This window comes from Magnolia sinica, chromosome 14 (assembly GCF_029962835.1).
Source record: "Magnolia sinica isolate HGM2019 chromosome 14, MsV1, whole genome shotgun sequence".
NCBI classification, from domain to species: domain Eukaryota; kingdom Viridiplantae; phylum Streptophyta; class Magnoliopsida; order Magnoliales; family Magnoliaceae; genus Magnolia; species Magnolia sinica.
In genome coordinates this window covers 74,087,586-74,115,022 of record NC_080586.1, presented here as the reverse complement: position 1 = coordinate 74,115,022, position 27,437 = coordinate 74,087,586, and the positions used below count along the sequence as shown (strand labels likewise).

Here is a 27,437-nt window from a genome sequence, read left to right as displayed (position 1 = left end):
CTAAAATCCATCAAACCCAATGACTTGAAACTGTAAAAATAGCTTTAGATTTTCACAAAAACATCACTACAGCAGCTGACCAATCCTCACTGATTTGGGCCGATTAGCAAATAATCCACACCGCGACTGTAGCAGAATAAATTCGATTAACAAACAACATCCAATCAAATCACCATCCTTCCAAAATAAGTTTTACGAACCGGCCATATACTTAAAAACAATCCGCCTCGATTGCGCATCCAAACGCACCCATACTGATTGTGCTGTAGCTTGATCAGAGTCTGTCATGGTTGTTCCACCTCAATCCAACACACCCTTTGTTACCAACTGCTTGCAATGGTTCTTTCAAGCCCCTTGTGTTGTTCCCGAGAGCCTCCCCCTGAATGGAGTAAAGAAAGTGGAGTTACTACCAGATGAAAACACAAAAACAAATGAGGTGACACATGGTTTATGGGGCCCACATTGCTGCATGTTTGAGTGATCTAAACAGCCCATCTTGTGGGCACTACTGTGGATGGGTTGTGGTCCAAAAATAATGTAGATTGATGATGCAGACTATCCGGCTAAGAGCATCAAAATACGATATTAAACAAAACTAATAAAAATTCCTCCTCGCTGGGGTCTGACTCCATGGGTCAGTGGTAGACAAACTCTGTTTTAATGCTCAGATCATGAGATCGAGTGCCCATGTGGTGTGGGTGTGTACAATAAAAAATAAAAATATAAAAAAAGAAGAGAGTAAAATTTCCAGTTGTGTTTTTTAGGACAGTGGCCCACCGCCCACACATGATGATGCCTACTACATGAACCATTCAGATCATTCCGTATGCAGCTGGATGGATATGAGTGGCACTCATGCAAGAGATGCTCTGTACCACATGTTGTACGCAGCGGGTAAAACACACAGGCTCTGTGGGATCCACCATGTTGTGTGTGACATCCAATCCATCCATCAGGTGCTCATAATCAAATATCGTCTCATGAAAAAATAAAAGAAAGAAAGAAAAAAAAAAAAAAAAAAGTGGGCTACACCACTGGGGAAAATTGTAAAAACATGCCTACAACTACATGCAAGCTCTGTAGCCTGCCTGAGATTTGGATCAGACTAATATTTTGGAGTGTTTTGTTCATCCTGCTGGGGCAAACCAGATGAACATGTTAGATGGAAAATGCAGCCATGGTAGGACCCACAAACAAACATATGATTGGTGTTCCCCTCTCAATGATATCTGTAGTGTGGCCCGCATGTGTTGTGGATCTGGCTGATTTTTGTCCTCAGGGCCTGATTTTGAGGCCCGCACCTGATGAATGGAGTGGATGTCACATGCGCAACACGGTGCTCTCACAGAGATGGAGCATTTTACCCGCTGCCTATAACAGGTGCTGTGATGATGCAGGTCACTTCAGGGCCACTTCCCAAATACCCTCTCAGTAATTCGGTTTCCTCTCATCTGCTTCTAGAAACAAACCGGAAAGGGCTAATCCTATCTGAGTCAATCGATCCAGCTCGCATCCCAACAAACCGTATGTAGAACTTTAGGAGACCATAAATGAGTTCACTCCATACAGACCTCTTTCCACCCAATTCCTTCTAAAATCCTTCTTGCATGACAAACAGCTCCAACTGACATATTCATGGCTTCATCTGCAGCTTCTTCCATAAACAAAGATTCAGAGAAAGGCACTTCTCCACCCCTACCATCATTTGCTGAAGTCTTCTCACCCGGGCCTATTCCAAAACCACCATGTAGAATTCTTCTCTCAGCAACTCCATCTCTGTGCAAACGCCCTCTCTGCTGGTAATGTCAAATGAAGTGAGATCTAAGAAAGAAGATGTATCATTAGAACAGAAGCAGATAAGGATAGACTAGATATGATTGAAAGAGTAAAGTATATTCAGCCCTCTTTCAAGAGTTTCTACACGTGACATGGATAGCATCATTGGCAGAGCATGCCTCCGTGGGGAACCCAAATTCCACAAGCTCAGAAAAAGCTGAAAGATGGTGTAAATGATAAAATACAAAGTGAAAATATCCAAGCTGCCACTAGTTTGGAGGAGTAATATAATACTCAGGCTGCATATGATGCTTGACACACAGGCACTCAGAGATTGTATATGTGGCATATATCAACTCAAATAAAATTGGCTAGATTGTGCAGCCCACCATCGCCAAATCACAATCCCAAGATCAGATTGGTTGCACAATCTTAACCTCTGGTTCGTGTACACTTGTTTATCGAAATAGGACCTTTGGATACTTTTCATTTTTAATAAACGGCTAAACGCCCACAAATCTGATGGATATCCATCAAATAAGCTTAATTTTTGTTCATGATACATCTACACTGGGTACCATAATTAGAATGTTTAGTTTGACTTGTAAGAAAGGTATTCAATAATAGTAACGGTGGCCATAACGCCAGATTTATAACCATAACGATATGGACCGTAACAGCCATTACAGCCCTGTAATGGTTAAAAAAAATAATAATAAAATAAAATAAATAAAGGAAGAAAATGTATCAGCCCCATATCAAACAATTACAGGCCTGTATAGGCCCATTAGAGGCACATAATGGCTGTTACGGGCCTTTTCTTAGAACAGCCATTACAACTTACAACCCCGAACGCATAATGACTCCCACCATTACCATTACATAATGGACATTATGACTGTTAGGTAAATGTTTTTTAACACCATGCTTCTAAGCCATGCACACAATTTCTATGTAATTTCTAAGTGTCTGCATATCATCTATTACACTCTACCAAAGTATGCAAGTTTTACTCATCATTCTAAGTTTGTTTTCAAACTGTGCTGCGAAATGATGAAAATATCCCAACTACAGTGACCAATTTTCATCCACATAATTAACGGTCAAAATGCATTGGAAAATGCTAGCACTAATCACCTTCCATCAAAATGCATTTGTCTTTTCCATTGCGAGGAAATAGAAGAAAATGAATATGGTGCCCACTTCCTCTAACCTAAAGAGATGCATAAACACCTATTGGTGGGGCCCACCTTCAGCTACCAAGAGACAGAAAAATACTAATTCCTCAGAAGACAGAACACAATTATTGAAATGAATCATGGATCATAATAAGATTTCCGCACAGCTCCAAACAGGTGCCAGATGAGACTGACACATGTTAAACAAAATGCAATTATGTAACGTTGACGTCTCTTTCTGTATTAGCTTTAGTCTGCTACAGTCAAACATCTCCTAGTGTAATCAGTGGATTAAAGTCGAGCCCGAGTTTAACATCAAGTCATCTTTTCTTTGCAGCACAAGAAATTTGTTGTTGAAAAACCAAGGTTGGACAGCCTAGTATAGGCCCAACATTAAATGGGAAAAAGTATTTTGATTGGTCGGTTAGGATCGTCAAAATAATGTAGTTTTTGAGCTTTAGATGATCCACTGTGGGTTCGCATTAAATGGGCAATAACACCCCTGCTCGAAGTGTTAGTATATCCACATGGTTTATTTTCAAGCTTCCAAAGATCCATCATGAGGCCCACATTAAATGGGCAAAAGTCCTTCGTTGATAGGGTTGGCATCATCCGATTAGTGCATTTTTTAGCTTTGGTTGATCCATTGTCGGGCACAACTGATGAACTGATGTGGCCCCATGGGTAGCATGTGTGGTCTTTTTCTACAGTTGGTAAGCGTGGTGTTGCTTAGGATTAGAGCTAGGCACGGGACGAGTCGACTCAGCAGACTCAACTTGTCCGACTCGTTTAGACCTGACTCGACCCGAACCGAGTGGGTGAGTTGATCCGAACCGAGTAGACTTTGCCCAATCCGAACTCAAACTGAGTCGAGTCCGAGTCACCTAGTAACTCAACTCGACTCGACCCAAAATCTGACTCGATACCAACTCGACTTGATCCAAAACACAACTCGACTCGGGTTCAGATAGTGTGTGTGTGTGTGTGTGTGTGTGTGTGTGTGTGTGTGTACACACACATACCTGACCTGACCACTTTCCCTCCCTCCTCTCCCGAGCCCGACAGCCACCCACCACCACCAAGCCATCCTCTCTCTCTCTCTCTCTCTCTCTCTCTCTCTCTCTCTCTCTCTCTCTCTCTCTCTCTCACCCGACGGTCCCGACCTGACAACCACCAGCTTGGCCACTCGTCTCGACTGAGCGGCTTGGCAGCACTCACCCAGCCTACCCGCTTGTCGTTGACTCTCGACAGCCACCCGGCTCTCCAAATCAACTAATAAAGGTAATTTTGTGTTCAGAAAGACTTTTATTTCATGATTTTCATCTATTCTTGTGAAATACATCATGCTAGGGTATTCTAATTTGGGGGTTTTGTGAAATTGGGATCGGGTAGAGTTGAATGGACAAATTAGAATGGGTTGGGTGCTTGTATTTGGTCTGAGATAGCTCGAGTGCGGTCGGGTTGGCTCGGGCTGACCCATTTCTAAACCCTAAACCTTAAACCCTTTTTAAAAAAAAAGGTCAACTCGACCTAACTCAATGCTGACTCGACTCGACTCGGTCCCTGTAACCGGGTCGGACTCGGTCCGAGTTAGCACAGGCCATGCCTGGACTCAGATCGAGTGAAGCATGCTGGACTCAGTACTAAGTCAGGTCAAGCTAGAGTCGAGTTCAAGTCAAGTCTATTTCAAAACCAGGTCGGTTCGGGTCGGCCCTAACTCAGTCTGACTCGACTCGATGCCTAGTTCTACTTAGGATAGTAGAAATCTTAAGTTAGCAAGCATCCTATTCCTAAGTTTTTAATACTAGAATCTCTTTTAATTGGTCATTATTAGCAGTAAGATCTTTTGGGTTTCTTTTGAATGGTTATTATTAGTAGGGGAATTCTCTCTTGGAAGAGGTGGCATGAGACTTTTTAAGTGGGCATGTAAATTCTTTTTGGAGATAGGCACTAACAAATATTCAGTTTCTATGGAAGCTGGTTTCCATTCAAGTCAACCATTTTTTCTTTCTCTTTTTCCTCTCTCCATCTCTACTCCAATCTCAAGATCTACAACGATGTTACATATTCCCAAACGTTATTGCCTAAGATATTAGATATCACACTGTATTGGGCAAATTTAAGGTAAAACCAAAGAAAGTTCTAGTGCAAATAAATTACCCAAGTATCACCACAGAAGAAAATGGAGGAAAATATAGTAGGTGAGTTGGTCCTATCTTTTTTCAGTTTACTTACCATCTCAACACCTATTAGTGCCACTGCCTTGTCCTCTTCCTATCAGGTTTTCAAACTTCTTTTTTAGGACTTGGATCTTCCTTTGTCTCTTCGAGGTGGCCTGAAATGGGCGACATTGTCAAACATTAAACATTAATGAATTTAGTTATTTCACGACTAACAAAGATAAGCTTTTCTTATAGATAATAACAGGTAGCCAAACCCAATTAATTGGGATAAGGCTTAGATGAAGATGATGATGGAGATAAGAAAGATTTGTCGAAATTAAGACAGAGAAAAAAAGAGATGCATTCACAAAACAAAGTTTTCTCCCTTCTCACACCACATTGAATCATTTGCTCCTCTATAGATATGAGAATCCAAACTTTTAGCCCACTTCAAATATCATGGATTTAATCAAAAGATGGAGGGACTTAATGGTTTGGAATTTCTGACCTACACCCAAGAAATCATGTTCTTAACAACCTTCAATTATTAATCTTCCAGAAACCATCTCAATGGAATTAACCTTCACGAAGAGTTTTATACTCAACCTAGTTGTGTTATCATTGGACCAAATATTATTACCTTTAGATTGAGATTGCATGGTAAAAAAAAAAAAACACAAAAAAACAAAAAAACAAAAACAAAAACAAAAACAAAAAACAAAAAAGGGAAACCAAAATACACTATGTCTTTTAAAATCTCTTCACAATTTTAGTCTTATATATATATATATATATATATATATATATATATATATAGTATTAGCTGGTCTTGCCTCAATAGAAGAAGAATTGAGTCTTCCATTGGCATCAAGGACGTAATGAAAACACAGAAGTGAAACTTTTCTGTCAGAAATCGTAACCTTAAGATTTGTATTGCAAAGTTTGTAAGGGTAGTCTGGAAATTCTTTGCATTCTTTGTTTCACACATTGTGACTCCACTGGATGGATGAACTAGCCTTGGACAAACCTTACCTTTTGTAGGCTTGTCAATGGGTCAGGTTTTGGTCCAGTCAGTTTCACATGTGGGTATCATATATGAGGTACCAAATCCGATAAGATTTAGGTATCCCATTGGGTCTTTTCGATCTAACTTTGAGCATGAATTAAGACTTGGAATGGAGTTTGGTTATGGAACTAGGTTTAGGATAAGGTTTGATTTCAGGTTTGGGTACATCTAGATTCAGGCCCATACCAGAATCATGCCTTTATTAGGTTTTTCAATTAATAAGTCTTGATGACATGGTTTGTCTCCAGGATTTCAGACCCATTAGCTTATTAGGAAGCCCATACAAGATTCTGGCAAAGGTCCTAGCTTCAAGATTTAGGGCGGTGTTGGGTGAAGTCATTTCGGTATCACAAGGGACGTTTGTAGAGGGAAGACAAATTGTGGAAATTTTTTTATTTTTTATTTTTATTTTTATTTTTATTTTTTTTGTGGCAAATGAATGTATTCACTCTTGTAACGAGAGGGTCGAAAGGCCTCATTTGTAAGCTAGACATTGAAAAGGCATATGATCATGTGGATTGAAACTTTTCGGATTATATGTTGAAGAGGTTAGAATGTGGGGTTTAAATGGTGAGTCTGGATCCAGAAATGCATGAAGTCAGCAGAGTTTTTAGTGTTGGCGAACAGATCCCTGAATGGTTTCTTATCAGTTTCCAAAGGACTTCCGCAAGGGGAACCCTTTTCACCATATTTACTTGTGGTGGTGATGGAAGCGTTGGGCAGAATGATAGAAAAAGGCTAGAGTAGGATCTGGTGAAAGGCTTCGGGGTGGATAAATCAGATTTTCAGTATGTTTCTTTTCTATGAGGCAGATGCTAAGTATGTTGAAAATCTCCATTCGATTGCTATTTGTTTTGAGGTGGTATTGAGGATAAAAGTTAAAATTAATAAGAGTGAGATTTTGGGGGTGGGGATCTCGTAGGAGGAATTAAAGAGCTTTGCTATAGTGTTTGGAAGCAGGGAGGGTTCCTTCCCTACTACATATCTTGGTCTCCTGTTATATGTATTGGTAGACCGGCAAAACATCTTTGGTATAGAGTGGTTGAAACATTTGAATCAAAGCTATCAGAGTGGAAGTTTCGTTAGTTATCATTGGAAGGGAGTATCTTTGATTAAGGCAATGATGAATAACCTTTCCAGTTTATTATGTCTCTTTTCAAATACCCGAAGTTAGCTATGGAAAAATTGGACAAACTTAGTTAGGATTTTCTTTGGAAAGGAGCATAAGGTAGTCACAAGTTTCACCTTATGAAGTGGGAAGAGGTATGTAAGCCTTGGGATTAGGGGAGAGCACGTTTTAGGAAGCCGGAGAATATAAATATAGCTTCATTAGGAAAATGGGTTTAGTAGTTTGGGGTAAAGGTGGGCTCCTAGTGGAGAGGGGTGATCAGTAGGAAATACGGTGTCGAAGAAATGGGGTGGTGGACTAGGTCATCGGCTCTTTACAGGGCTTCACATTTATGGAAATTTGTGGTGTCGAGAAAACATAGAGTACAAGAAGGGGTTGATTTCTTGTTGGGGAATGGGAAGAATAATAGATTTTGGGACGATAGATGGGTGGGAGATTTTAAACAAGAAAAGGAAAAAAAAAGAAAAGCAAGTGATCTTTTTCCACGGCTGGTGGGGATTGTAGTTAAGGTAGGTTGAGGGGTAGCTGGTTGTTTCTCAATAGTAGGTGTTGGGGGAAAAATAATACGACCTATAAAAAGGGAACCGACTCTACAACCAGCATGGACCCAATGGGTCAAACCACTTACGAGGCATCTACTGGCAAAGAAAGGTCAACCACACAGTAGGTCGGCATAACCATAAGTCCACTTGACAAACGGCCAACCTATTGAATAAATTAGCACAACCATGTGTCAGTTATAGGTCGGCTATAGGTCGACCCGACCATCAGCCATAGGTCAGCACTGTCTCCAAAGGAGTTAAATGACCACCGGGGTTCAACTAAGGTTAATGTTGATCTGTCGAACAACCTCAGGTGAATGCTGAGCTATCGAACATTCACAGGATGACTATGGCTCGACCATAGGTCGGCATAACCTCTGACAAGGTGAATTCTGATCTGTCGAGAGGCTCAGCATTATCTATTCCCACAGAAGGAGCCAAACTGTTAATGCGGTTTTCCTGTAAACCCTCCTTGGCGAACCCTCGGGGACCTGCCCAGGAGAAAGTGAGAGACAAAGGAGAGCTTGGCTAGTACAGGGGACCCTCCAATGCCCAAGTTTGGAACTTGGGTCTTTGTAGGAGATGATCTAACGGAAAGGAGTCATCAATCGTGTATGTGATTGAGTATTAGGAATGTACCTTTCACCATCTAAAGGTCTCTTTATATAGTCGAGAGGGAAGATCACACGAGTGTGAAATCTTCTCTATTTAGTAGGGAAGATAACGTCGTTGGAAGTCTTCCCCGTTTAGAACTCCTGCTATGCTGGGGATCTTCCCGAACGGGTATTCAAATTTCCCGGGGATCTTCCTGGGATTATGGTCGTTCGGGATCACTAGGATTTGATCTTATCTTCTGAAGATCTTAGGAGAAATCTTTGGGACGTTGGAGAGATTCTCGGACTATTCGTCCAAGGCAAGGTCGGGCGGTAGAGGCACCAGATATAGTGGAAGTAGATAATGTTGAGCCTCCCGATAAATCAGCATTCACCTTGTTAGAGGTTATGCCGACATATCGTCGAGTCATAGTCGTCCTGTGACTGTTCGATAGCTCAGCATTCACCTAAGGTCGTTCGACAGATCAGCATTAACCTTAGTTAAACCTCAGTGGTCATTTAACTTCGTTGGAGACAGTGCTGACCTATGGCCGAGCTACATCCGACCTATGGTCAGGTCGACCTATAGCCGACCTATAACCGACATATAGTTGTGCCGATTTATTCAATAGGTCGGGCGTTTATCGAGTGGACTTATGGCTATGCCGACCTACTATGTGGTCGGCCTTTCTTTGCCAGTAGATGCCTCGTAAGTGGTTTAACCCATTGGGTCCGTGCTGGTTGTAGAGTCAGTTCCCTTTTTATATGTCGTAGGGCCTGTTCGAAAGGTACGTCATCACCAGATGCGTCGGAGCCCGAGTCAGCATCTTCGAAACCAAAGAGGTCTTAACTCCGTAAAGGCCTCCTTGATCTCCTCGACGCACTTCGAGAAGCCTAGCCGGTACAAAAAAATTACGTCTTCCTTATACGCCTATGAAGACTTATATTCTTCGACAGCGTCCTCCCGAGCTAGGGCGATAGCTGCTCGGGTTTCTACTTTAATCTTTTGGAGCTTCGCCTCAATCTCCCCAAGCTTTGCCCCAACGCCCTCGAGCGTCGCCTTTAGCTCAGCCTCCCGGCGAGCCGACTTATTAGAAGCCTCCGCAGCAGACTTCTTCATAACATCCAGCTTGGCCTCTACAGAAGAAGCTCGAGTCTCTGCAGCAACAAACACGACTTGGGATTGTGACGCATGAAATTCCTTCTACGCGAGCTTCTGATTGGTCTCGCACATTTACCCTTGCAGCTGAGTGATGTTGCGATGCACCTTCAGCATGCAGGGGACAAGCTGTCAAGGAAAAGAAAGAAAGAATGAGCAAAGTCGAATGATCAGGGAGAAAAATGAGCTACTTGTGGAAACGCACTTACCCCAAGAAGGCTCTTTGCCACAGATGCGAGGATCACACTTGCGGGAGAGTCCAAAAAGTTGAGGAATTCCTTCTTGGGCACATTCCGATCAGCCCAATAATGCAGGGGCATTTTCACACCGAGCTCGAGTGGGGTCGCCTGTGGGATGCAGGGGCACAATCAGGGTGGGCGAGGCCACGGGGGAGGTCTCGTGTTCGAGACTCCTCACCGGGGGTGATTAATACACATTTCACACCGAGCTCAAGTGGGGTAGCCTGTGGGATGCGGGGACACACTCGAGGTGGGCGGCCCATGTAAGGCGGTACCCATGTGATTCGGGGCCCACGAGGGGGGTTCGGCCGAGGTCCTAACCCATGAGATGGGGGGCCTGGGCTATGAGATAAAGGGATTAATTCGTCATACTCTAACAGTTCGAGCTTTTAGAGCAAGTGGTTAATTGTCCTACATCAAATTGGTATCAGAGCGGGAGGTCTCCTATTCGAGACTCCTCACCGGGGGTGATTAATGCAGGGGCATTTTCACACCGGGCTCGAGTGGGGTTGCCTGTGGGATGCAGGTACACACTCGGGGTGGGCGAGGCCCACAGGAGAGGTCTCGTGTTCGAGACTCCTCACTGGGGGTGATTAATGCGCATTTCACACCGGGCTCGAGTGGGGTAGCCTGTGGGATGCAGGGACACACTCAAGGTGGGCAGCCCGTGTGAGGCGGTACCCATGTGATTTGGGGCCCACGAGGGGGGTTCGGCCGAGGTCCTAACCCATGAGATGTGGGGCTTGGGCTATGAGATAAAGGGATTAATTCGTCATATTCTAACAGTTCGAGCTTTTAGAGCAAGTGGTTATTGTCCTGCATCACCCAAGGCAGTAGCTCCTTAATAGCTCCGTAGAGGCCTTGATCCTCCTCCTCCTAAACCTCTGAAGGACTAACGGAAGGTCGGCTAACCTCTTCAGTCTCCACAGGCCGAGCTTCCACAGAAGGCTCGACAGCTTCCTGGGCCTCCATAGGAGGAGCCTCCTCACGAACGGTCGTCTCGACCGTCGCCGCAGCAGCATTAGGGGTGGGCTTCGTTGCCACTCCCTCATCTACCTCAGCGGAAGGTCGACTAGCCTCTTCAATCTCCACAGGTCGAGCTTCCAAGTCTCCATAGGCCAAGCTTCCACGGAAGGCTCAGCAGCTTCCTGGGCTTCCGCAGAAGGAGCCTCCTCACGAACGGTCGTCTTGACCGTCACCGCAGCAGCATCAGGGGCGGGCTCTGTTGCCACTCCCTCATCTCCGACCTCCACGACAAGGGGAGAAGAAGGACCGACCTTCCCCTTGCTCTTAGAGTAGGTCTTCGCCTTCTTCTTCTTTGGCGCCACTACTTCCTCCAGGGACAGTGTCTGGCACTTGGAGATGGGCCTCGACAGAAGACAAGCTTCAAGCATTTCTACATCAAAACACGAAGAAACTCAATTATGAAATTCCATGAAGATTTTCTAGGTCCTAAAGGTCGGTCAGGGTTCTTACCGAAACTCTTACCGATGAGGGCGAGGTCTAAGCTCGACTTGAGCAGCAGTTCAGGCTGGAGAAGTACTCTCCAAGATCGTTCCTCCTTCCCTAGTGATCTTGCTTCCTTGATCCGAGCAAGAGCTCCAGCATCCAGCATGGAAGGGTACTTGGGAATAGTTGTGAAAGGAGAAAAGGCACGTTCAGATAAGTCAGTTACGGAAGAACTAAGACACTCAGACCGACCAATTCAGGATGAGCTACATCCGAGGAATATCGACCTGGTTCAGTAAATGCTGTGGCGACCAAGTGTTCATGGAACGTTAGGTCGGCCACTTCCCAACATCCAGAGGCCCAAAACCACTTGTCCCTCCAATTCTTATTGGATGATGGGGGGTCAGTAATAAGGCTTCCTCCAGTCCCCCGCCAGGCAGAGAGATAATACCAGCCAGGGTGGAATTTATTCAGCTTCAACTGGTATAAATAGAGGAACTCCTCGACGGTGAGCTCGGGCTACTCTAGCTCGAACCATAAGACCGCACAGCCGATCAATGCCCTCCACCCGTTGAGGATCATCTGCCCCGGAGCCAAGTTCAGGCGAGCAAGTACCCACCTTACTAGACTTTGCAGAGGAAGCCTAAGGCCGCACTAAATGGCAACCTGAAAAATGACAACTGCTCCCTCTGGAGGATGATTAGAAAGCTCATTCGGCGAGGGAACTCGGAGGATCACGGACTCAAGGATATGGTACCCCAGCCTAAGCCGAGCTAAGTCCACCTCAGTAAGGGTCGAGGCCACAGGACCTCTTAGACCCTCCTCGCAAGAGGACTCCTCCGGATCATCCTCCTCACCAAACAGGCTACGTTCCACCCTAACCGGCCTGTCTACCGGTGACCTCTTCATCGCCCTCAACGACTGCGACGCCCGGAAATCGGCGTTGGCCATCATCACTAACAGTGACGGTGGGTTCGACATGGGACGAAGGCTACTCGCCCCGCCGTTGCCATCGAAAACCCCCTCCAATGAGCTCAAAGAGTCAGACATGGTGGCTTTTATAGATGTTGAGAGTTGCTGACAAAGGAAAAAGAAAGGAGGGGGCGAGTGAAGAATGGAGCTCACCAAGGAAGAAATGACGTCCGACCGCTGGTAAGAACAGTCACCGGAATCGCTTCTGCGAGTTAAGGAAGATGACTGGAAGGGAAAAATGCAAACAGACCCTTTGAAACACATTGGGGTTTTCCTTATATAGGAGAGCCACGTGGCAACGCTTGAGTGCGCCCATCAATGCGGGTTCCGTACAACGTCCTCTCGGCTACCCCGTCCCAACACGTGGCGCGACCCTATGTACCAGTCGACATTAATATTGAGAATTAGTCATCCGTCATTTTCTCGTTGGTCTGACACAAAAATGGCGGCCTGACAGACCACGTGACCTCGAGCCACAATACGCCACCTCGACTACGCCATATATGATTACTGACATGCCTCGACTCCTATGCTGGCCGCCATACTTGGCATTTATGACAGCATAACCCGACCTAAGCTACATTCAACTTACTTTCCAAGCCTCCGAAGATCGACTCGAAAGTAAGGGGGGCTTACTGTTGGGGGAAAAATAATATGACCTACAAAAAGGGAATTGACTTTACAACCAACACAGACCCAATGGATTAAACCACTTACGAAGCATCTACTGGCAAAGAAAGGCCGACCACATAGTAGGTCCGCATAGCCATAAGTCCACTCAACAAACGGCCGACCTATTGAATAAATCGGCACAACTACGTGTCGGTTATAGCTCAGCTATAGGTCAACCCGACCATAGGTCGGATATAGCTCGGCCATAGGTCAGCACTGTCTCCAACAGAGTTAAATGACCACCGGGGTTCAACTAAGGTTAATGTTGATCTGTCGAACGATCTCAGGTGAATGCTGAGCTATCGAACACTCACAGAATGACTATGGCTCAACCATAGGTCGGCATAACCTCTGATAAGGTGAATGTTGATTTATCGGGAAGCTTAGCATTATCTACTTCCACTGTATCTGGTGCCTCCACCGCCCGACATTACCCCGAACAAATAGTCCGAGAATCTCTCCAACGTCCCAAAGATCTTCAGAAGATAAGATCAGATCCCGGACAACCGTAATCCTAGGAAAATCCCCGGGAGATCTGAATACCCGTGTGGGAAGATCTCCTACATAGCAGGAGTCCTAAACGAGGAGGACTTCCAACGACGTTATCTTCTCTACTAAATAGAGAAGATTTCACGCTCGTGTGATCTTCCCTCTCGACTATATAAAGGGACCCCTAGACGGTGAAAGTTACATTCCTAATACTCAATCACATACACGACTGATGACTTTTTTCCATTAGATCATCTCCTACAAAGACCCAAGTTCCTGACTTGGGCATCGGAGGCTCCCCTATACTAGCCAGGGTCTCCTTTGTCTCTCACTTTCTTCTGTGCAGGGCCCTGAGGGTTCGCGAAGGAGGGTCTACAGGAAAACTGCATCAACAGTAGGAGAGGAGGTAGTATGGGCCCCGCCATGTAGGTGGAATTCGGATGGTGGAGAACTTGTAGAATTTATTCGTCTATTGGACTTTTATTTTTTTTAATGATTCTAGCAATTTCAAAGACGGATTTTATGAAATGGCTAAAAGATAAGTCTGGTAGGTTTTCGGTTAAATCTTGCTACATGTTCATAAGTGGGGTCGACACTAGTGGAGAATTTACTTCAACATCATTTATTTGGCGCTATGGTGCTCCCCCAAAGGTTTCGGCGTCAACGTGGCTAGCGGGGAGGAAGAAAGTTCTTATTATAGACAATCTTCGTAAAAGAAGATTCATTCTTCTGATTGTTTGCCTCATTTGTATGCAAAATGAGGAATCAATGGATCATCTCTTCCTTCACTGTCCTTTTGTGAAAAGATTTTGGGATTATTTTTTCGCTTTTGTTCGGGGTTTCATAGGTCTTGCCAAAATTTGTCGATAGTTTCTTTTTTATGTTTGGGGGAGGGGAAGGAGAAAAGTCTATTGATTATGTTTGCTAGCGGGGATATGGGTTATATTGATGGGAAAAAAGACATTTAAAAAAAAAAAAAAAAACGACCGATGTTTTAGGACAGAAATTCTAAGAGAAAGATTTTCAAGGTTTTTAGCAAGGCTAAATCCTTAGTAATAGCACCCCATGAATTTCCTTCAATACCATGTAACTTGATAATCTCCTTGGCCTGTTACATGTTCGAAATATCGGTATCGCGTTACGTGTCGCACCCTTGGGATACGAATACGTATTAGTTATCACATGGGATATATCGGTTGTATCGCCTAATGTATCGTTGTTGTTGATAACATGGGGAAACATTGGGAAATTGGTCAAAATTTTCAATGAAACTGCAGTGATTGTTACAAAAAGACATCAATACACACTTATAAATCAAAATATTACAAAAAAACAAGTGCACATAATAGGTTTTCTTTGTATGGGGTCGTAATCTATGTGTTGTCTAACTGAATTGATGCGAATATATTCAAAGTATATTCATATAATTTATAAATGTAAGAAGATATGTGAAAACACAAGCAATACATTCAAAAGCAAAAGAAGAATCACTAGATCAGGTTACATATATGTTTGATTTTATGTTTGGACACAGATTGCAACCGATTTGCGAGAAATAGAGAAATTTTGAATTTTTTTTTTTTCAATTTTCTACAACTCGTCTCATCTCCACCAAATCTCAAAATTGAAGCTCTCAATCCATGATATTTTTTTTATGCACATGAAAAATCATGGATTTGTAGCAATTTGACACTGATTTAACATGATTTACAAAAAAAAAGAAAGGGTTCAAAAATTGAAAATGCTCACCAGATCGAACATGTGGGATATTCCCACTACTTATGCATTTCGTATTGCATGAGTGGGATACATGATATATCGTGAGATATATTGGCCAATATCGTCGATACTTAAAACAATGCTGAGGTCCCATACTCTAATCAACACCATAACCAAGGAAATCGACAACAACCCAGGTCTTCATTAAAATTTAATGATTAAAATATCAAGGCATGTATGGGGGATTTAGGAGCATTTAATTAGATGGTATAGAGAATTCAATAACATATGACATGTGTCAACCCTCTAATTGGATCATAAACCCATACAAAGTTTACCTATATGAGGTTCCTTGCTTATAAATAGGGGGCATTCACTACACCTCGTCTCAACTTCTTGATTCAGGCGCTTTTATTTTGCCCTCCTTGTAAACAAGAACCCTCTATACTCCTTTGTTTAGTAAGGATAAATGTGAAGTTTCCCTTAGCACAACTCCAGCACCAGGACCCCACTCGGCCACGTTGAGTGCTTGTTTGGCCATAACCCAACAAGGCATCCTAATTGTGTATTTGTATTCCCTTTTATGTGTTACTAGACTAGAAGCAAGATGCTATACTTGCGGCCTACCAAGGCTTAACTTGGGCAACAAAACCATGTTTTTCCATCACTCATACAGAACGCTCCTTTCTATGGTGTGTTAGGAAGGGGTCATAAACTCGTATTGGGCTGACTGCCTAGCCGGCCTTGGCAACCCAGCCCTATAGGGCTTCGGCTTGGGTCCCTAAACTTGACCTGAGGGATGGGCTCAGGCTTGAAATCTAGGTCTGGTGTCCAAGCCATGCCAATCTAGGGCCAAAGATGAATGGCCATGCCCGGCTTGTTGCCCTAGTTCAATCATCAAGTGGGTCACTGTTATATAAAATAATGGAAGATTTGAAGACACTTGTGAGTGGTCCCATTCAATATGGATGTGTATTTTAAAAGCACGTCTAGATTCAGAGTTACATTACTATGATCGAAACCATTTATATGATGCAACTCATCACCAATGCAGGGGATATTGCCAAAAAAAAAAACCTTAAATTCAAACAATTTCAAACCTTTGATCATGTCATTATTTTCCTTACAGGGCCAGCACTAGTCCAGTTCAGGCTAGACCTATAGGGATAGGGCCAGGGTTGGGGCCCTTTTAGCTTGATTAAGGCCAAGGGTTAGGGTCGAGGTTTAGGGGATTAGGGCTAGGCCAAGGCCAACTCCAACTTGGCCCTAGCCTGGCTCATTGTCCCCCTAGGTTGTGTGCAAAATATAAGTTATCTGTTTCAAACTCATACAACCAAATAGTAGTCTAACACCCCTCCACGTCATCAACACACGAGCACTAAATACTTGAGCACTTGCCAATCACTTGTTACTTACACGTGGCACAAACAATAAGTATAAATAAAGAATGAAATTAATGCAGGGGGCATTTTCACACCGTGCTCAAGTGGGGTTGCTTGTGGGAAGCAAGGGCACACTCAGGGTGGATGGCTTGTGTGAGGCAAGTGGCTCATGTGAGGTGGGCCCCACCCATGTGAGGCGGGTGGCTCATGTGAGGTAGTACCCATATGATTTGGGGCCCATGAGGGGGATTCGGCTAAGATTGTAACCCATGAGATGTGGGGCCTGGGCTATAAGATAAAGGGATTGATTCACCATGCTCTAACAATTCGAGCTTTTAGAGCAAGTGGTTAATTGTGCTACAACAAATTGGTATCAGAGCGGGAGGTCTCATGTTGGAGACTCCTCACCGGGAGTGATTAATGCAGGGACATTTTCACACCGGGCTTGAGTAGGGTTGTTGAGATCACAGGCCCTATCATGTTTGGATATGGTAACATATATGAGGCATCATATCCAAATCAAGCCAAATTTGGGTATACCATCAGGTCCTATCGGTTCTAATTTTGAGAATGAATTATGCTTTAGAATTGGCTTAGATCCATATTCATGTCCACACAAGAAATATCCTTGTTGTAAGGTTTTAAACACAATAAACAAATAAAGGACTAAACTAAAAAAATCATAAATTCAGGTAGGTAAACCAATTTCTAACCTAATTGGAGTTGTTGGACCTGAAACTAACCCATTTATTAATCAAGTCCAAAATTTTGGATCCAGATCCAAATTAAATTGGATCAGATGTTTTTGGTACACACAGATCTAGATACACATCTGACAACCCTTATTTTAAGCTGGGTTATCTGAATGTTGAGAATACACTCAGATATTCACACATTTGCCGGCTCAGAATGTGTGCTGGAGCATTGGCTATACATGCATCAAGGATTAGCAAAACATCTGCTGTAAGTTACCTGAAGTAGGTTAGCAGTACGGTTTTCTTCTCACACTTGTTTCTCTTCACTGTTTGAGCTTTTTTTTTATTTTTTTTTATTTTTAAGATCACCATACAAAGTTAAAGATCTCAATTTGCAGATAGACGGCCACTAAATAGCCCAGAAGAACTGTTTGCCCATTGAGGAAGATAGTACCCAATGCTGACTTGAAACTGGATCTAGTACAAAATGAAGCTTTACGAGTCTGAAAATCTTATCTTGTAGTGTATCACATGTCTATCTAATTCTCCATAATCCAATTGAGTTTTTCCTCTCTTTTTTTCTTTCTTTCTTTTTTTCCTTCCCTTTTTGTTAAAAAAAAACGACCGATGTTTTAGGACAGAAATTCTAAGAGGAAGATTTTCAAGGTTTTTAGCAAGGCTAAATCCTTAGTAATAGCACCCCATGAATTTCCTTCAATACCATGTAACTTGATAATCTCCTTGGCCTGTTACATGTTCGAAATATCGGTATCGCGTTACGTGTCGCACCCTTGGGATACGAATACGTATTAGTTATCACATGGGATATATCGGTTGTATCGCCTAATGTATCGTTGTTATTGATAACATGGGGAAACATTGGGAAATTGGTCGATTTTTTCAATGAAATTTCAGTGATTGTTGAAAAAGACATCAATACACACTTATAAATCAAAATGTTACAAAAAAAACAATGCACATAATAGGTTTTTTTGTATGGGGTCGTAATCTATGTGTTGTCTAACTGAATTGATGCGAATATATTCAAAGTATATTCATATAATTTATAAATGTAAGAAGATATGTGAAAACACAAGCAATACATTCAAAAGCAAAAGAAGAATCACTAGATCAGGTTACATATATGTTTGATTTTATGTTTGGACACAGATTGCAACCGATTTGCGAGAAATAGAGAATTTTTGAATTTTTTTTTTTTCAATTTTCTACAACTCGTCTCATCTCCACCAAATCTCAAAATTGAAGCTCTCAATCCATGATATTTTTTTTTATGCACATGAAAAATCATGGATTTGTAGCAATTTGACACTGATTTAACATGATTTACAAAAAAAAAGAAAGGGTTCAAAAATTGAAAATGCTCACCAGATCGAACATGTGGGATATTCCCACTACTTATGCATTTCGTATTGCATGAGTGGGATACATGATATATCGTGAGATATATTGGCCAATATCGTCGATACTTAAAACAATGCTGAGGTCCCATACTCTAATCAACACCATAACCAAGGAAATCGACAACAACCCAGGTCTTCATTAAAATTTAATGATTAAAATATCAAGGCATGTATGGGGGATTTAGGAGCATTTAATTAGATGGTATAGAGAATTCAATAACATATGACATGTGTCAACCCTCTAATTGGATCATAAACCCATACAAAGTTTACCTATATGAGGTTCCTTGCTTATAAATAGGGGGCATTCACTACACCTCGTCTCAACTTCTTGATTCAGGCGCTTTTATTTTGCCCTCCTTGTAAACAAGAACCCTCTATACTCCTTTGTTTAGTAAGGATAAATGTGAAGTTTCCCTTAGCACAACTCCAGCACCAGGACCCCACTCGGCCACGTTGAGTGCTTGTTTGGCCATAACCCAACAAGGCATCCTAATTGTGTATTTGTATTCCCTTTTATGTGTTACTAGACTAGAAGCAAGATGCTATACTTGCGGCCTACCAAGGCTTAACTTGGGCAACAAAACCATGTTTTTCCATCACTCATACAGAACTCTCCTTTCTATGGTGTGTTAGGAAGGGGTCATAAACTCGTATTGGGCTGACTGCCTAGCCGGCCTTGGCAACCCAGCCCTATAGGGCTTCGGCTTGGGTCCCTAAACTTGACCTGAGGGATGGGCTCAGGCTTGAAATCTAGGTCTGGTGTCCAAGCCATGCCAATCTAGGGCCAAAGATGAATGGCCATGCCCGGCTTGTTGCCCTAGTTCAATCATCAAGTGGGTCACTGTTATATAAAATAATGGAAGATTTGAAGACACTTGTGAGTGGTCCCATTCAATATGGATGTGTATTTTAAAAGCACGTCTAGATTCAGAGTTACATTACTATGATCGAAACCATTTATATGATGCAACTCATCACCAATGCAGGGGATATTGCCAAAAAAAAAAACCTTAAATTCAAACAATTTCAAACCTTTGATCATGTCATTATTTTCCTTACAGGGCCAGCACTAGTCCAGTTCGGGCTAGACCTATAGGGATAGGGCCAGGGTTGGGGCCCTTTTAGCTTGATTAAGGCCAAGGGTTAGGGTCGAGGTTTAGGGGATTAGGGCTAGGCCAAGGCCAACTCCAACTTGGCCCTAGCCTGGCTCATTGTCCCCCTAGGTTGTGTGCAAAATATAAGTTATCTGTTTCAAACTCATACAACCAAATAGTAGTCTAACACCCCTCCACGTCATCAACACACGAGCACTAAATACTTGAGCACTTGCCAATCACTTGTTACTTACACGTGGCACAAACAATAAGTATAAATAAAGAATGAAATTAATGCAGAGGGCATTTTCACACCGTGCTCAAGTGGGGTTGCTTGTGGGAAGCAAGGGCACACTCAGGGTGGATGGCTTGTGTGAGGCAAGTGGCTCATGTGAGGTGGGCCCCACCCATGTGAGGCGGGTGGCTCATGTGAGGTAGTACCCATATGATTTGGGGCCCATGAGGGGGATTCGGCTAAGATTGTAACCCATGAGATGTGGGGCCTGGGCTATAAGATAAAGGGATTGATTCACCATGCTCTAACAATTCGAGCTTTTAGAGCAAGTGGTTAATTGTGCTACAACAAATTGGTATCAGAGCGGGAGGTCTCATGTTGGAGACTCCTCACCGGGAGTGATTAATGCAGGGACATTTTCACACCGGGCTTGAGTAGGGTTGTTGAGATCACAGGCCCTATCATGTTTGGATATGGTAACATATATGAGGCATCATATCCAAATCAAGCCAAATTTGGGTATACCATCAGGTCCTATCGGTTCTAATTTTGAGAATGAATTATGCTTTAGAATTGGCTTAGATCCATATTCATGTCCACACAAGAAATATCCTTGTTGTAAGGTTTTAAACACAATAAACAAATAAAGGACTAAACTAAAAAAATCATAAATTCAGGTAGGTAAACCAATTTCTAACCTAATTGGAGTTGTTGGACCTGAAACTAACCCATTTATTAATCAAGTCCAAAATTTTGGATCCAGATCCAAATTAAATTGGATCAGATGTTTTTGGTACACACAGATCTAGATACACATCTGACAACCCTTATTTTAAGCTGGGTTATCTGAATGTTGAGAATACACTCAGATATTCACACATTTGCCGGCTCAGAATGTGTGCTGGAGCATTGGCTATACATGCATCAAGGATTAGCAAAACATCTGCTGTAAGTTACCTGAAGTAGGTTAGCAGTACGGTTTTCTTCTCACACTTGTTTCTCTTCACTGTTTGAGCTTTTTTTTTATTTTTTTTTATTTTTAAGATCACCATACAAAGTTAAAGATCTCAATTTGCAGATAGACGGCCACTAAATAGCCCAGAAGAACTGTTTGCCCATTGAGGAAGATAGTACCCAATGCTGACTTGAAACTGGATCTAGTACAAAATGAAGCTTTACGAGTCTGAAAATCTTATCTTGTAGTGTATCACATGTCTATCTAATTCTCCATAATCCAATTGAGTTTTTCCTCTCTTTTTTTCTTTCTTTCTTTTTTTCCTTCCCTTTTTGTTTTACAGACACAACCCAATTTAGTTTTTTGAATTTACTAAGAACTAAATCAAATTTCCAAGTACTCAATTTAGATTTTTTTGGGTTTCCAAACTGGATAAACATCAGTTTCATGAAGTCGATATGGATTACTTTTTCTAATTTTAGATGAGTAATATGGTACAATTTTCAATTATTCATTCAAGTTCTCAATACCAGTAATCAAAAACTGAAATTCCAAACTTCTGTATTTGATCAAAAAATTCAGATTTCAGTTCCAAATGTTCTTGGATGTTCTAAGAATAACATACCTCATTACAAGGATCCCACAATCATTTGCTCTAGAGTATGTAAGAGGCAGAGTCATGGTGAGAGGTTTTCATTCATATGAGCAGGGCCAACTATCCACGTCCTCTACTTCTCAACAATCCATCGATCAGAGACTTGCACGTCTGGCTATTTGGTACATAACCCAATTTCAACATCCTATCCTGCAGCTCTAATGATTTGGCCACACTGCCTTCATCACAGTATACTTTGATAATCACATTGTAGCTTGCAATATCATACAAATGAAATTTCTCTGCGAAGTAGCACAGAAGGGATTCCGCCTTCTTAAAATCTCTTTCCTTACAATACCCATTTATCAAGACGGCGCAAATCACCGAGTCGGGCACTAAGCCAGATTCAACCATTTCTCTCATCAAGCATTCTCCATCGATGCTTCTACTCAGTCCACACAAGCACGCAATAAGAGCCCTGTATGTAGCCAAATCAGGTCTAATGCCTTTATCAATCATCTCATCCTTCAATCCAACTGCCTCCATTTCACCATTGCATGTGCAAAAAGCTTCGATCAGTGCATTGTAAATCTCCAGATTGGGTGCATGCCCATCTTGAAACATTCTGTCCAAGAGATTTTTTCCTCTAATTGGATCATAAACCCATACAAAGTTTACCTATATGAGGTTCCTTGCTTATAAATAGGGGGCATTCACTACACCTCGTCTCAACTTCTTGATTCAGGCGCTTTTATTTTGCCCTCCTTGTAAACAAGAACCCTCTATACTCCTTTGTTTAGTAAGGATAAATGTGAAGTTTCCCTTAGCACAACTCCAGCACCAGGACCCCACTCGGCCACGTTGAGTGCTTGTTTGGCCATAACCCAACAAGGCATCCTAATTGTGTATTTGTATTCCCTTTTATGTGTTACTAGACTAGAAGCAAGATGCTATACTTGCGGCCTACCAAGGCTTAACTTGGGCAACAAAACCATGTTTTTCCATCACTCATACAGAACGCTCCTTTCTATGGTGTGTTAGGAAGGGGTCATAAACTCGTATTGGGCTGACTGCCTAGCCGGCCTTGGCAACCCAGCCCTATAGGGCTTCGGCTTGGGTCCCTAAACTTGACCTGAGGGATGGGCTCAGGCTTGAAATCTAGGTCTGGTGTCCAAGCCATGCCAATCTAGGGCCAAAGATGAATGGCCATGCCCGGCTTGTTGCCCTAGTTCAATCATCAAGTGGGTCACTGTTATATAAAATAATGGAAGATTTGAAGACACTTGTGAGTGGTCCCATTCAATATGGATGTGTATTTTAAAAGCACGTCTAGATTCAGAGTTACATTACTATGATCGAAACCATTTATATGATGCAACTCATCACCAATGCAGGGGATATTGCCAAAAAAAAAAACCTTAAATTCAAACAATTTCAAACCTTTGATCATGTCATTATTTTCCTTACAGGGCCAGCACTAGTCCAGTTCGGGCTAGACCTATAGGGATAGGGCCAGGGTTGGGGCCCTTTTAGCTTGATTAAGGCCAAGGGTTAGGGTCGAGGTTTAGGGGATTAGGGCTAGGCCAAGGCCAACTCCAACTTGGCCCTAGCCTGGCTCATTGTCCCCCTAGGTTGTGTGCAAAATATAAGTTATCTGTTTCAAACTCATACAACCAAATAGTAGTCTAACACCCCTCCACGTCATCAACACACGAGCACTAAATACTTGAGCACTTGCCAATCACTTGTTACTTACACGTGGCACAAACAATAAGTATAAATAAAGAATGAAATTAATGCAGAGGGCATTTTCACACCGTGCTCAAGTGGGGTTGCTTGTGGGAAGCAAGGGCACACTCAGGGTGGATGGCTTGTGTGAGGCAAGTGGCTCATGTGAGGTGGGCCCCACCCATGTGAGGCGGGTGGCTCATGTGAGGTAGTACCCATATGATTTGGGGCCCATGAGGGGGATTCGGCTAAGATTGTAACCCATGAGATGTGGGGCCTGGGCTATAAGATAAAGGGATTGATTCACCATGCTCTAACAATTCGAGCTTTTAGAGCAAGTGGTTAATTGTGCTACAACAAATTGGTATCAGAGCGGGAGGTCTCATGTTGGAGACTCCTCACCGGGAGTGATTAATGCAGGGACATTTTCACACCGGGCTTGAGTAGGGTTGTTGAGATCACAGGCCCTATCATGTTTGGATATGGTAACATATATGAGGCATCATATCCAAATCAAGCCAAATTTGGGTATACCATCAGGTCCTATCGGTTCTAATTTTGAGAATGAATTATGCTTTAGAATTGGCTTAGATCCATATTCATGTCCACACAAGAAATATCCTTGTTGTAAGGTTTTAAACACAATAAACAAATAAAGGACTAAACTAAAAAAATCATAAATTCAGGTACCTAAAAGGGTAGGTAAACCAATTTCTAACCTAATTGGAGTTGTTGGACCTGAAACTAACCCATTTATTAATCAAGTCCAAAATTTTGGATCCAGATCCAAATTAAATTGGATCAGATGTTTTTGGTACACACAGATCTAGATACACATCTGACAACCCTTATTTTAAGCCGGGTTATCTGAATGTTGAGAATACACTCAGATATTCACACATTTGCCGGCTCAGAATGTGTGCTGGAGCATTGGCTATACATGCATCAAGGATTAGCAAAACATCTGCTGTAAGTTACCTGAAGTAGGTTAGCAGTACGGTTTTCTTCTCACACTTGTTTCTCTTCACTGTTTGAGCTTTTTTTTTTATTTTTTTTATTTTTAAGATCACCATACAAAGTTAAAGATCTCAATTTGCAGATAGACGGCCACTAAATAGCCCAGAAGAACTGTTTGCCCATTGAGGAAGATAGTACCCAATGCTGACTTGAAACTGGATCTAGTACAAAATGAAGCTTTACGAGTCTGAAAATCTTATCTTGTAGTGCATCACATGTCTATCTAATTCTCCATAATCCAATTGAGTTTTTCCTCTCTTTTTTTCTTTCTTTCTTTTTTTCCTTCCCTTTTTGTTTTACAGACACAACCCAATTTAGTTTTTTGAATTTACTAAGAACTAAATCAAATTTCCAAGTACTCAATTTAGATTTTTTTGGGTTTCCAAACTGGATAAACATCAGTTTCATGAAGTCGATATGGATTACTTTTTCTAATTTTAGATGAGTAATATGGTACAATTTTCAATTATTCATTCAAGTTCTCAATACCAGTAATCAAAAACTGAAATTCCAAACTTCTGTATTTGATCAAAAAATACAGATTTCAGTTCCAAATGTTCTTGGATGTTCTAAGAATAACATACCTCATTACAAGGATCCCACAATCATTTGCTCTAGAGTATGTAAGAGGCAGAGTCATGGTGAGAGGTTTTCATTCATATGAGCAGGGCCAACTATCCACGTCCTCTACTTCTCAACAATCCATCGATCAGAGACTTGCACGTCTGGCTATTTGGTACATAACCCAATTTCAACATCCTATCCTGCAGCTCTAATGATTTGGCCACACTGCCTTCATCACAGTATACTTTGATAATCACATTGTAGCTTGCAATATCATACAAATGAAATTTCTCTGCGAAGTAGCACAGAAGGGATTCCGCCTTCTTAAAATCTCTTTCCTTACAATACCCATTTATCAAGACGGCGCAAATCACCGAGTCGGGCACTAAGCCAGATTCAACCATTTCTCTCATCAAGCATTCTCCATCGATGCTTCTACTCAGTCCACACAAGCACGCAATAAGAGCCCTGTATGTAGCCAAATCAGGTCTAATGCCTTTATCAATCATCTCATCCTTCAATCCAACTGCCTCCATTTCACCATTGCATGTGCAAAAAGCTTCGATCAGTGCATTGTAAATCTCCAGATTGGGTGCATGCCCATCTTGAAACATTCTGTCCAAGAGATTTTTTGCCGCATTTGGCTTATTTTCCTCACACAGAGCCTTGATAATGTTACTATAAATCTCAACAGAGATTGAAAAACCCAATCTCTGCAAATGCGCAACCAAATTCAAAAACGAAAGCAACCGGCCACCCTTCTTGTACCCTTCAACAAGGGCCACCAAAGTGAAAGTATCAGGCATCAACCCATTCTGGATCATCTCATCCAACAATGACCTTGATTCCCGCAACTTCCCCTCCTTGCAGTAGCCTGAGATAAGGAAATTGTACACAACATTGTCTGGATTCAACCCTCTATGAACCATCCGATGGAAAAGCTGATGGGCCTCCTTCACCTTCCCTTCCTTGCACAATCCATTGACCAGAATGGTATACGTAACCAGGTCTGGCGGGACACCCCTCCGGTACATGATCTTATAAAGATAGAAAGCATTCCCCAATCTCCTGTTCCTGCAATAGGTATCGATTAGTATATTGTACGTCACTGCATCCGGATCAAATCCGTCTTCCTCCATCTTCTCCAAGAACTCTCCCACCTTATCTACATCACCATCCTTACAAACAACTCGAGTCAATATGTTGAAAGTATATGAATTCGGGCCAACCCCAATTCGCCCCATCTCTTCATAAACCACCCAACACAAATTGGAAAGGCCCGCCCTCAGCAAACCATTTAAAAGACAATTACAAGCACTGACGTCGGGAACAAACCCAATCTCTACAGTCTTTCTAAAAACTTCAAACCCTTCTCGGGCCCGCCTGTTCTTAACATATGCTTTGATAAGCATATCGAAAATGACGGGATCCCAATTGCACCCATCGGTCGATGAAACCAAATCCCGGAAAACACCATCAACCGGGTTTCCAATTGGATGCAATCCAATCAATTCCGATAGGGATTTCATTGCTCCAGCGAAGTTGCGAGACCATGTCAAGATGTGGATAAAAATGCAATAATTTTGGGAGGTGGGTTTGATGGATGGTTGAGATTTGATCACCCAATTGAAGAAACTGGAGGCTGTGGGAGGGTCAGACTGGCACCTTAGCAAGATTTTTGAGATTTCAGGTGGGCCCAGCTGGGGAAGGAATTGTTTGTCATGGGGTGAGAAGATTCCATTGTTCTGTTTAAGGGATGAGGAGATGAGAGTGACTATATTGGGAGTTTGGGTGGGGGAGAGGAAGGAGGAGAGATAGGTTGAAGTGGGTGTTTTTGGTTGTGGTTGAAGGGATGAGAAGGAGGTGGTGGATGTTAGTGAATTGGTGGGGGTTGTGGAAGCGGGTAGAAATGGAGGGTGGATTGATTTTAGCAGGATTAGGCGGATTGAGGTGATGGAATTGCGATGCATCTGCTCAGAGAGAGAGAGAGAGAGAGAGAGAGAGAGAGAGACTCTGAAAGGGCAAAAGGGTCTTTTTCTATTGCAGTATGAATGTTAGTGAGGGCTACTTCTGTAAATATCAGGAAACGAAAAAACTGTAAAAATGGTGTGAAAGGGAACTTACATGCTTGGTTTTTCGCAGAGAGAGAGAGAGAGAGGGAGAGAAGGATGAGAGACAGAGAGAGAGAGAGAGAGGAGGGGGGTTGAGGGAGCGTTTGCAGCAAAAGCTGGTGGACACACCACACGTGTGCCAGAACGGCACATAGATGGCACATAGGTGCAAGATCCAATCCATCCATCAGTTTGATCTGACCTTATACACGTTGTAATTCCAGTCCAATCAGCATGTGAGCCCCAGTACTGGAAAGAGACAGATGGGCTAGCTAACATCAGCCACCTTTTTCAGAACCGTACATTTGTTATATACACCGTCGCCAACATGACCGTTGGATCAAACTGATCCTTGGGCCAGCGCATCAATATAGTGCTAAGGTTCAGATAGATGGATTGGATCTGCTACCTATCATGGCATACTAGCACATGTGTGGCATGTACATGAGCTTCATTGCGTAGGAAAACACTTGCCCACCTTGCCTCAGCACT

The 27,437-nt window shown here is 42.5% G+C and overlaps 2 protein-coding genes across 15 annotated transcripts; both read right to left on the bottom strand.

The window, feature by feature from the left end:
- Positions 1 to 24: 24 nt before the first annotated feature.
- LOC131226200 (SUPPRESSOR OF ABI3-5-like) lies at positions 25 to 26,999 on the bottom strand. Of its 14 annotated transcripts, XR_009161678.1 has the most exons (5): positions 21,556 to 22,162; positions 20,933 to 21,132; positions 17,500 to 17,699; positions 5,190 to 5,289; positions 25 to 1,821 (listed from the first exon to the last, which is right to left on the bottom strand). XR_009161678.1 is itself a non-coding variant. In XM_058221962.1 (4 exons), exons 2-4 carry the CDS (start codon positions 5,190 to 5,192, stop codon positions 275 to 277), a joined length of 330 nt encoding a protein of 109 aa, XP_058077945.1. In that variant the 5' UTR covers positions 5,193 to 5,289; positions 26,959 to 26,979; the 3' UTR covers positions 25 to 274. The 14 variants fall into 14 exon arrangements, 5 of the variants coding, with proteins under 5 accessions (XP_058077945.1, XP_058077943.1, XP_058077940.1 ...); XR_009161676.1 differs by lacking the exons at positions 17,500 to 17,699; positions 20,933 to 21,132 and having other exon boundaries at positions 25 to 379; positions 1,365 to 1,821; XM_058221962.1 differs by lacking the exons at positions 17,500 to 17,699; positions 20,933 to 21,132; positions 21,556 to 22,162 and adding an exon at positions 26,959 to 26,979 and having other exon boundaries at positions 25 to 379; positions 1,572 to 1,793.
- LOC131226199 (pentatricopeptide repeat-containing protein At5g40400) lies at positions 23,468 to 26,952 on the bottom strand. The gene is made up of 2 exons (XM_058221956.1): positions 24,855 to 26,952; positions 23,468 to 24,431 (listed from the first exon to the last, which is right to left on the bottom strand). Exon 1 carries the CDS (start codon positions 26,802 to 26,804, stop codon positions 24,945 to 24,947), a length of 1,860 nt encoding a protein of 619 aa, XP_058077939.1. The 5' UTR covers positions 26,805 to 26,952; the 3' UTR covers positions 23,468 to 24,431; positions 24,855 to 24,944.
- Positions 27,000 to 27,437: the final 438 nt, after the last annotated feature.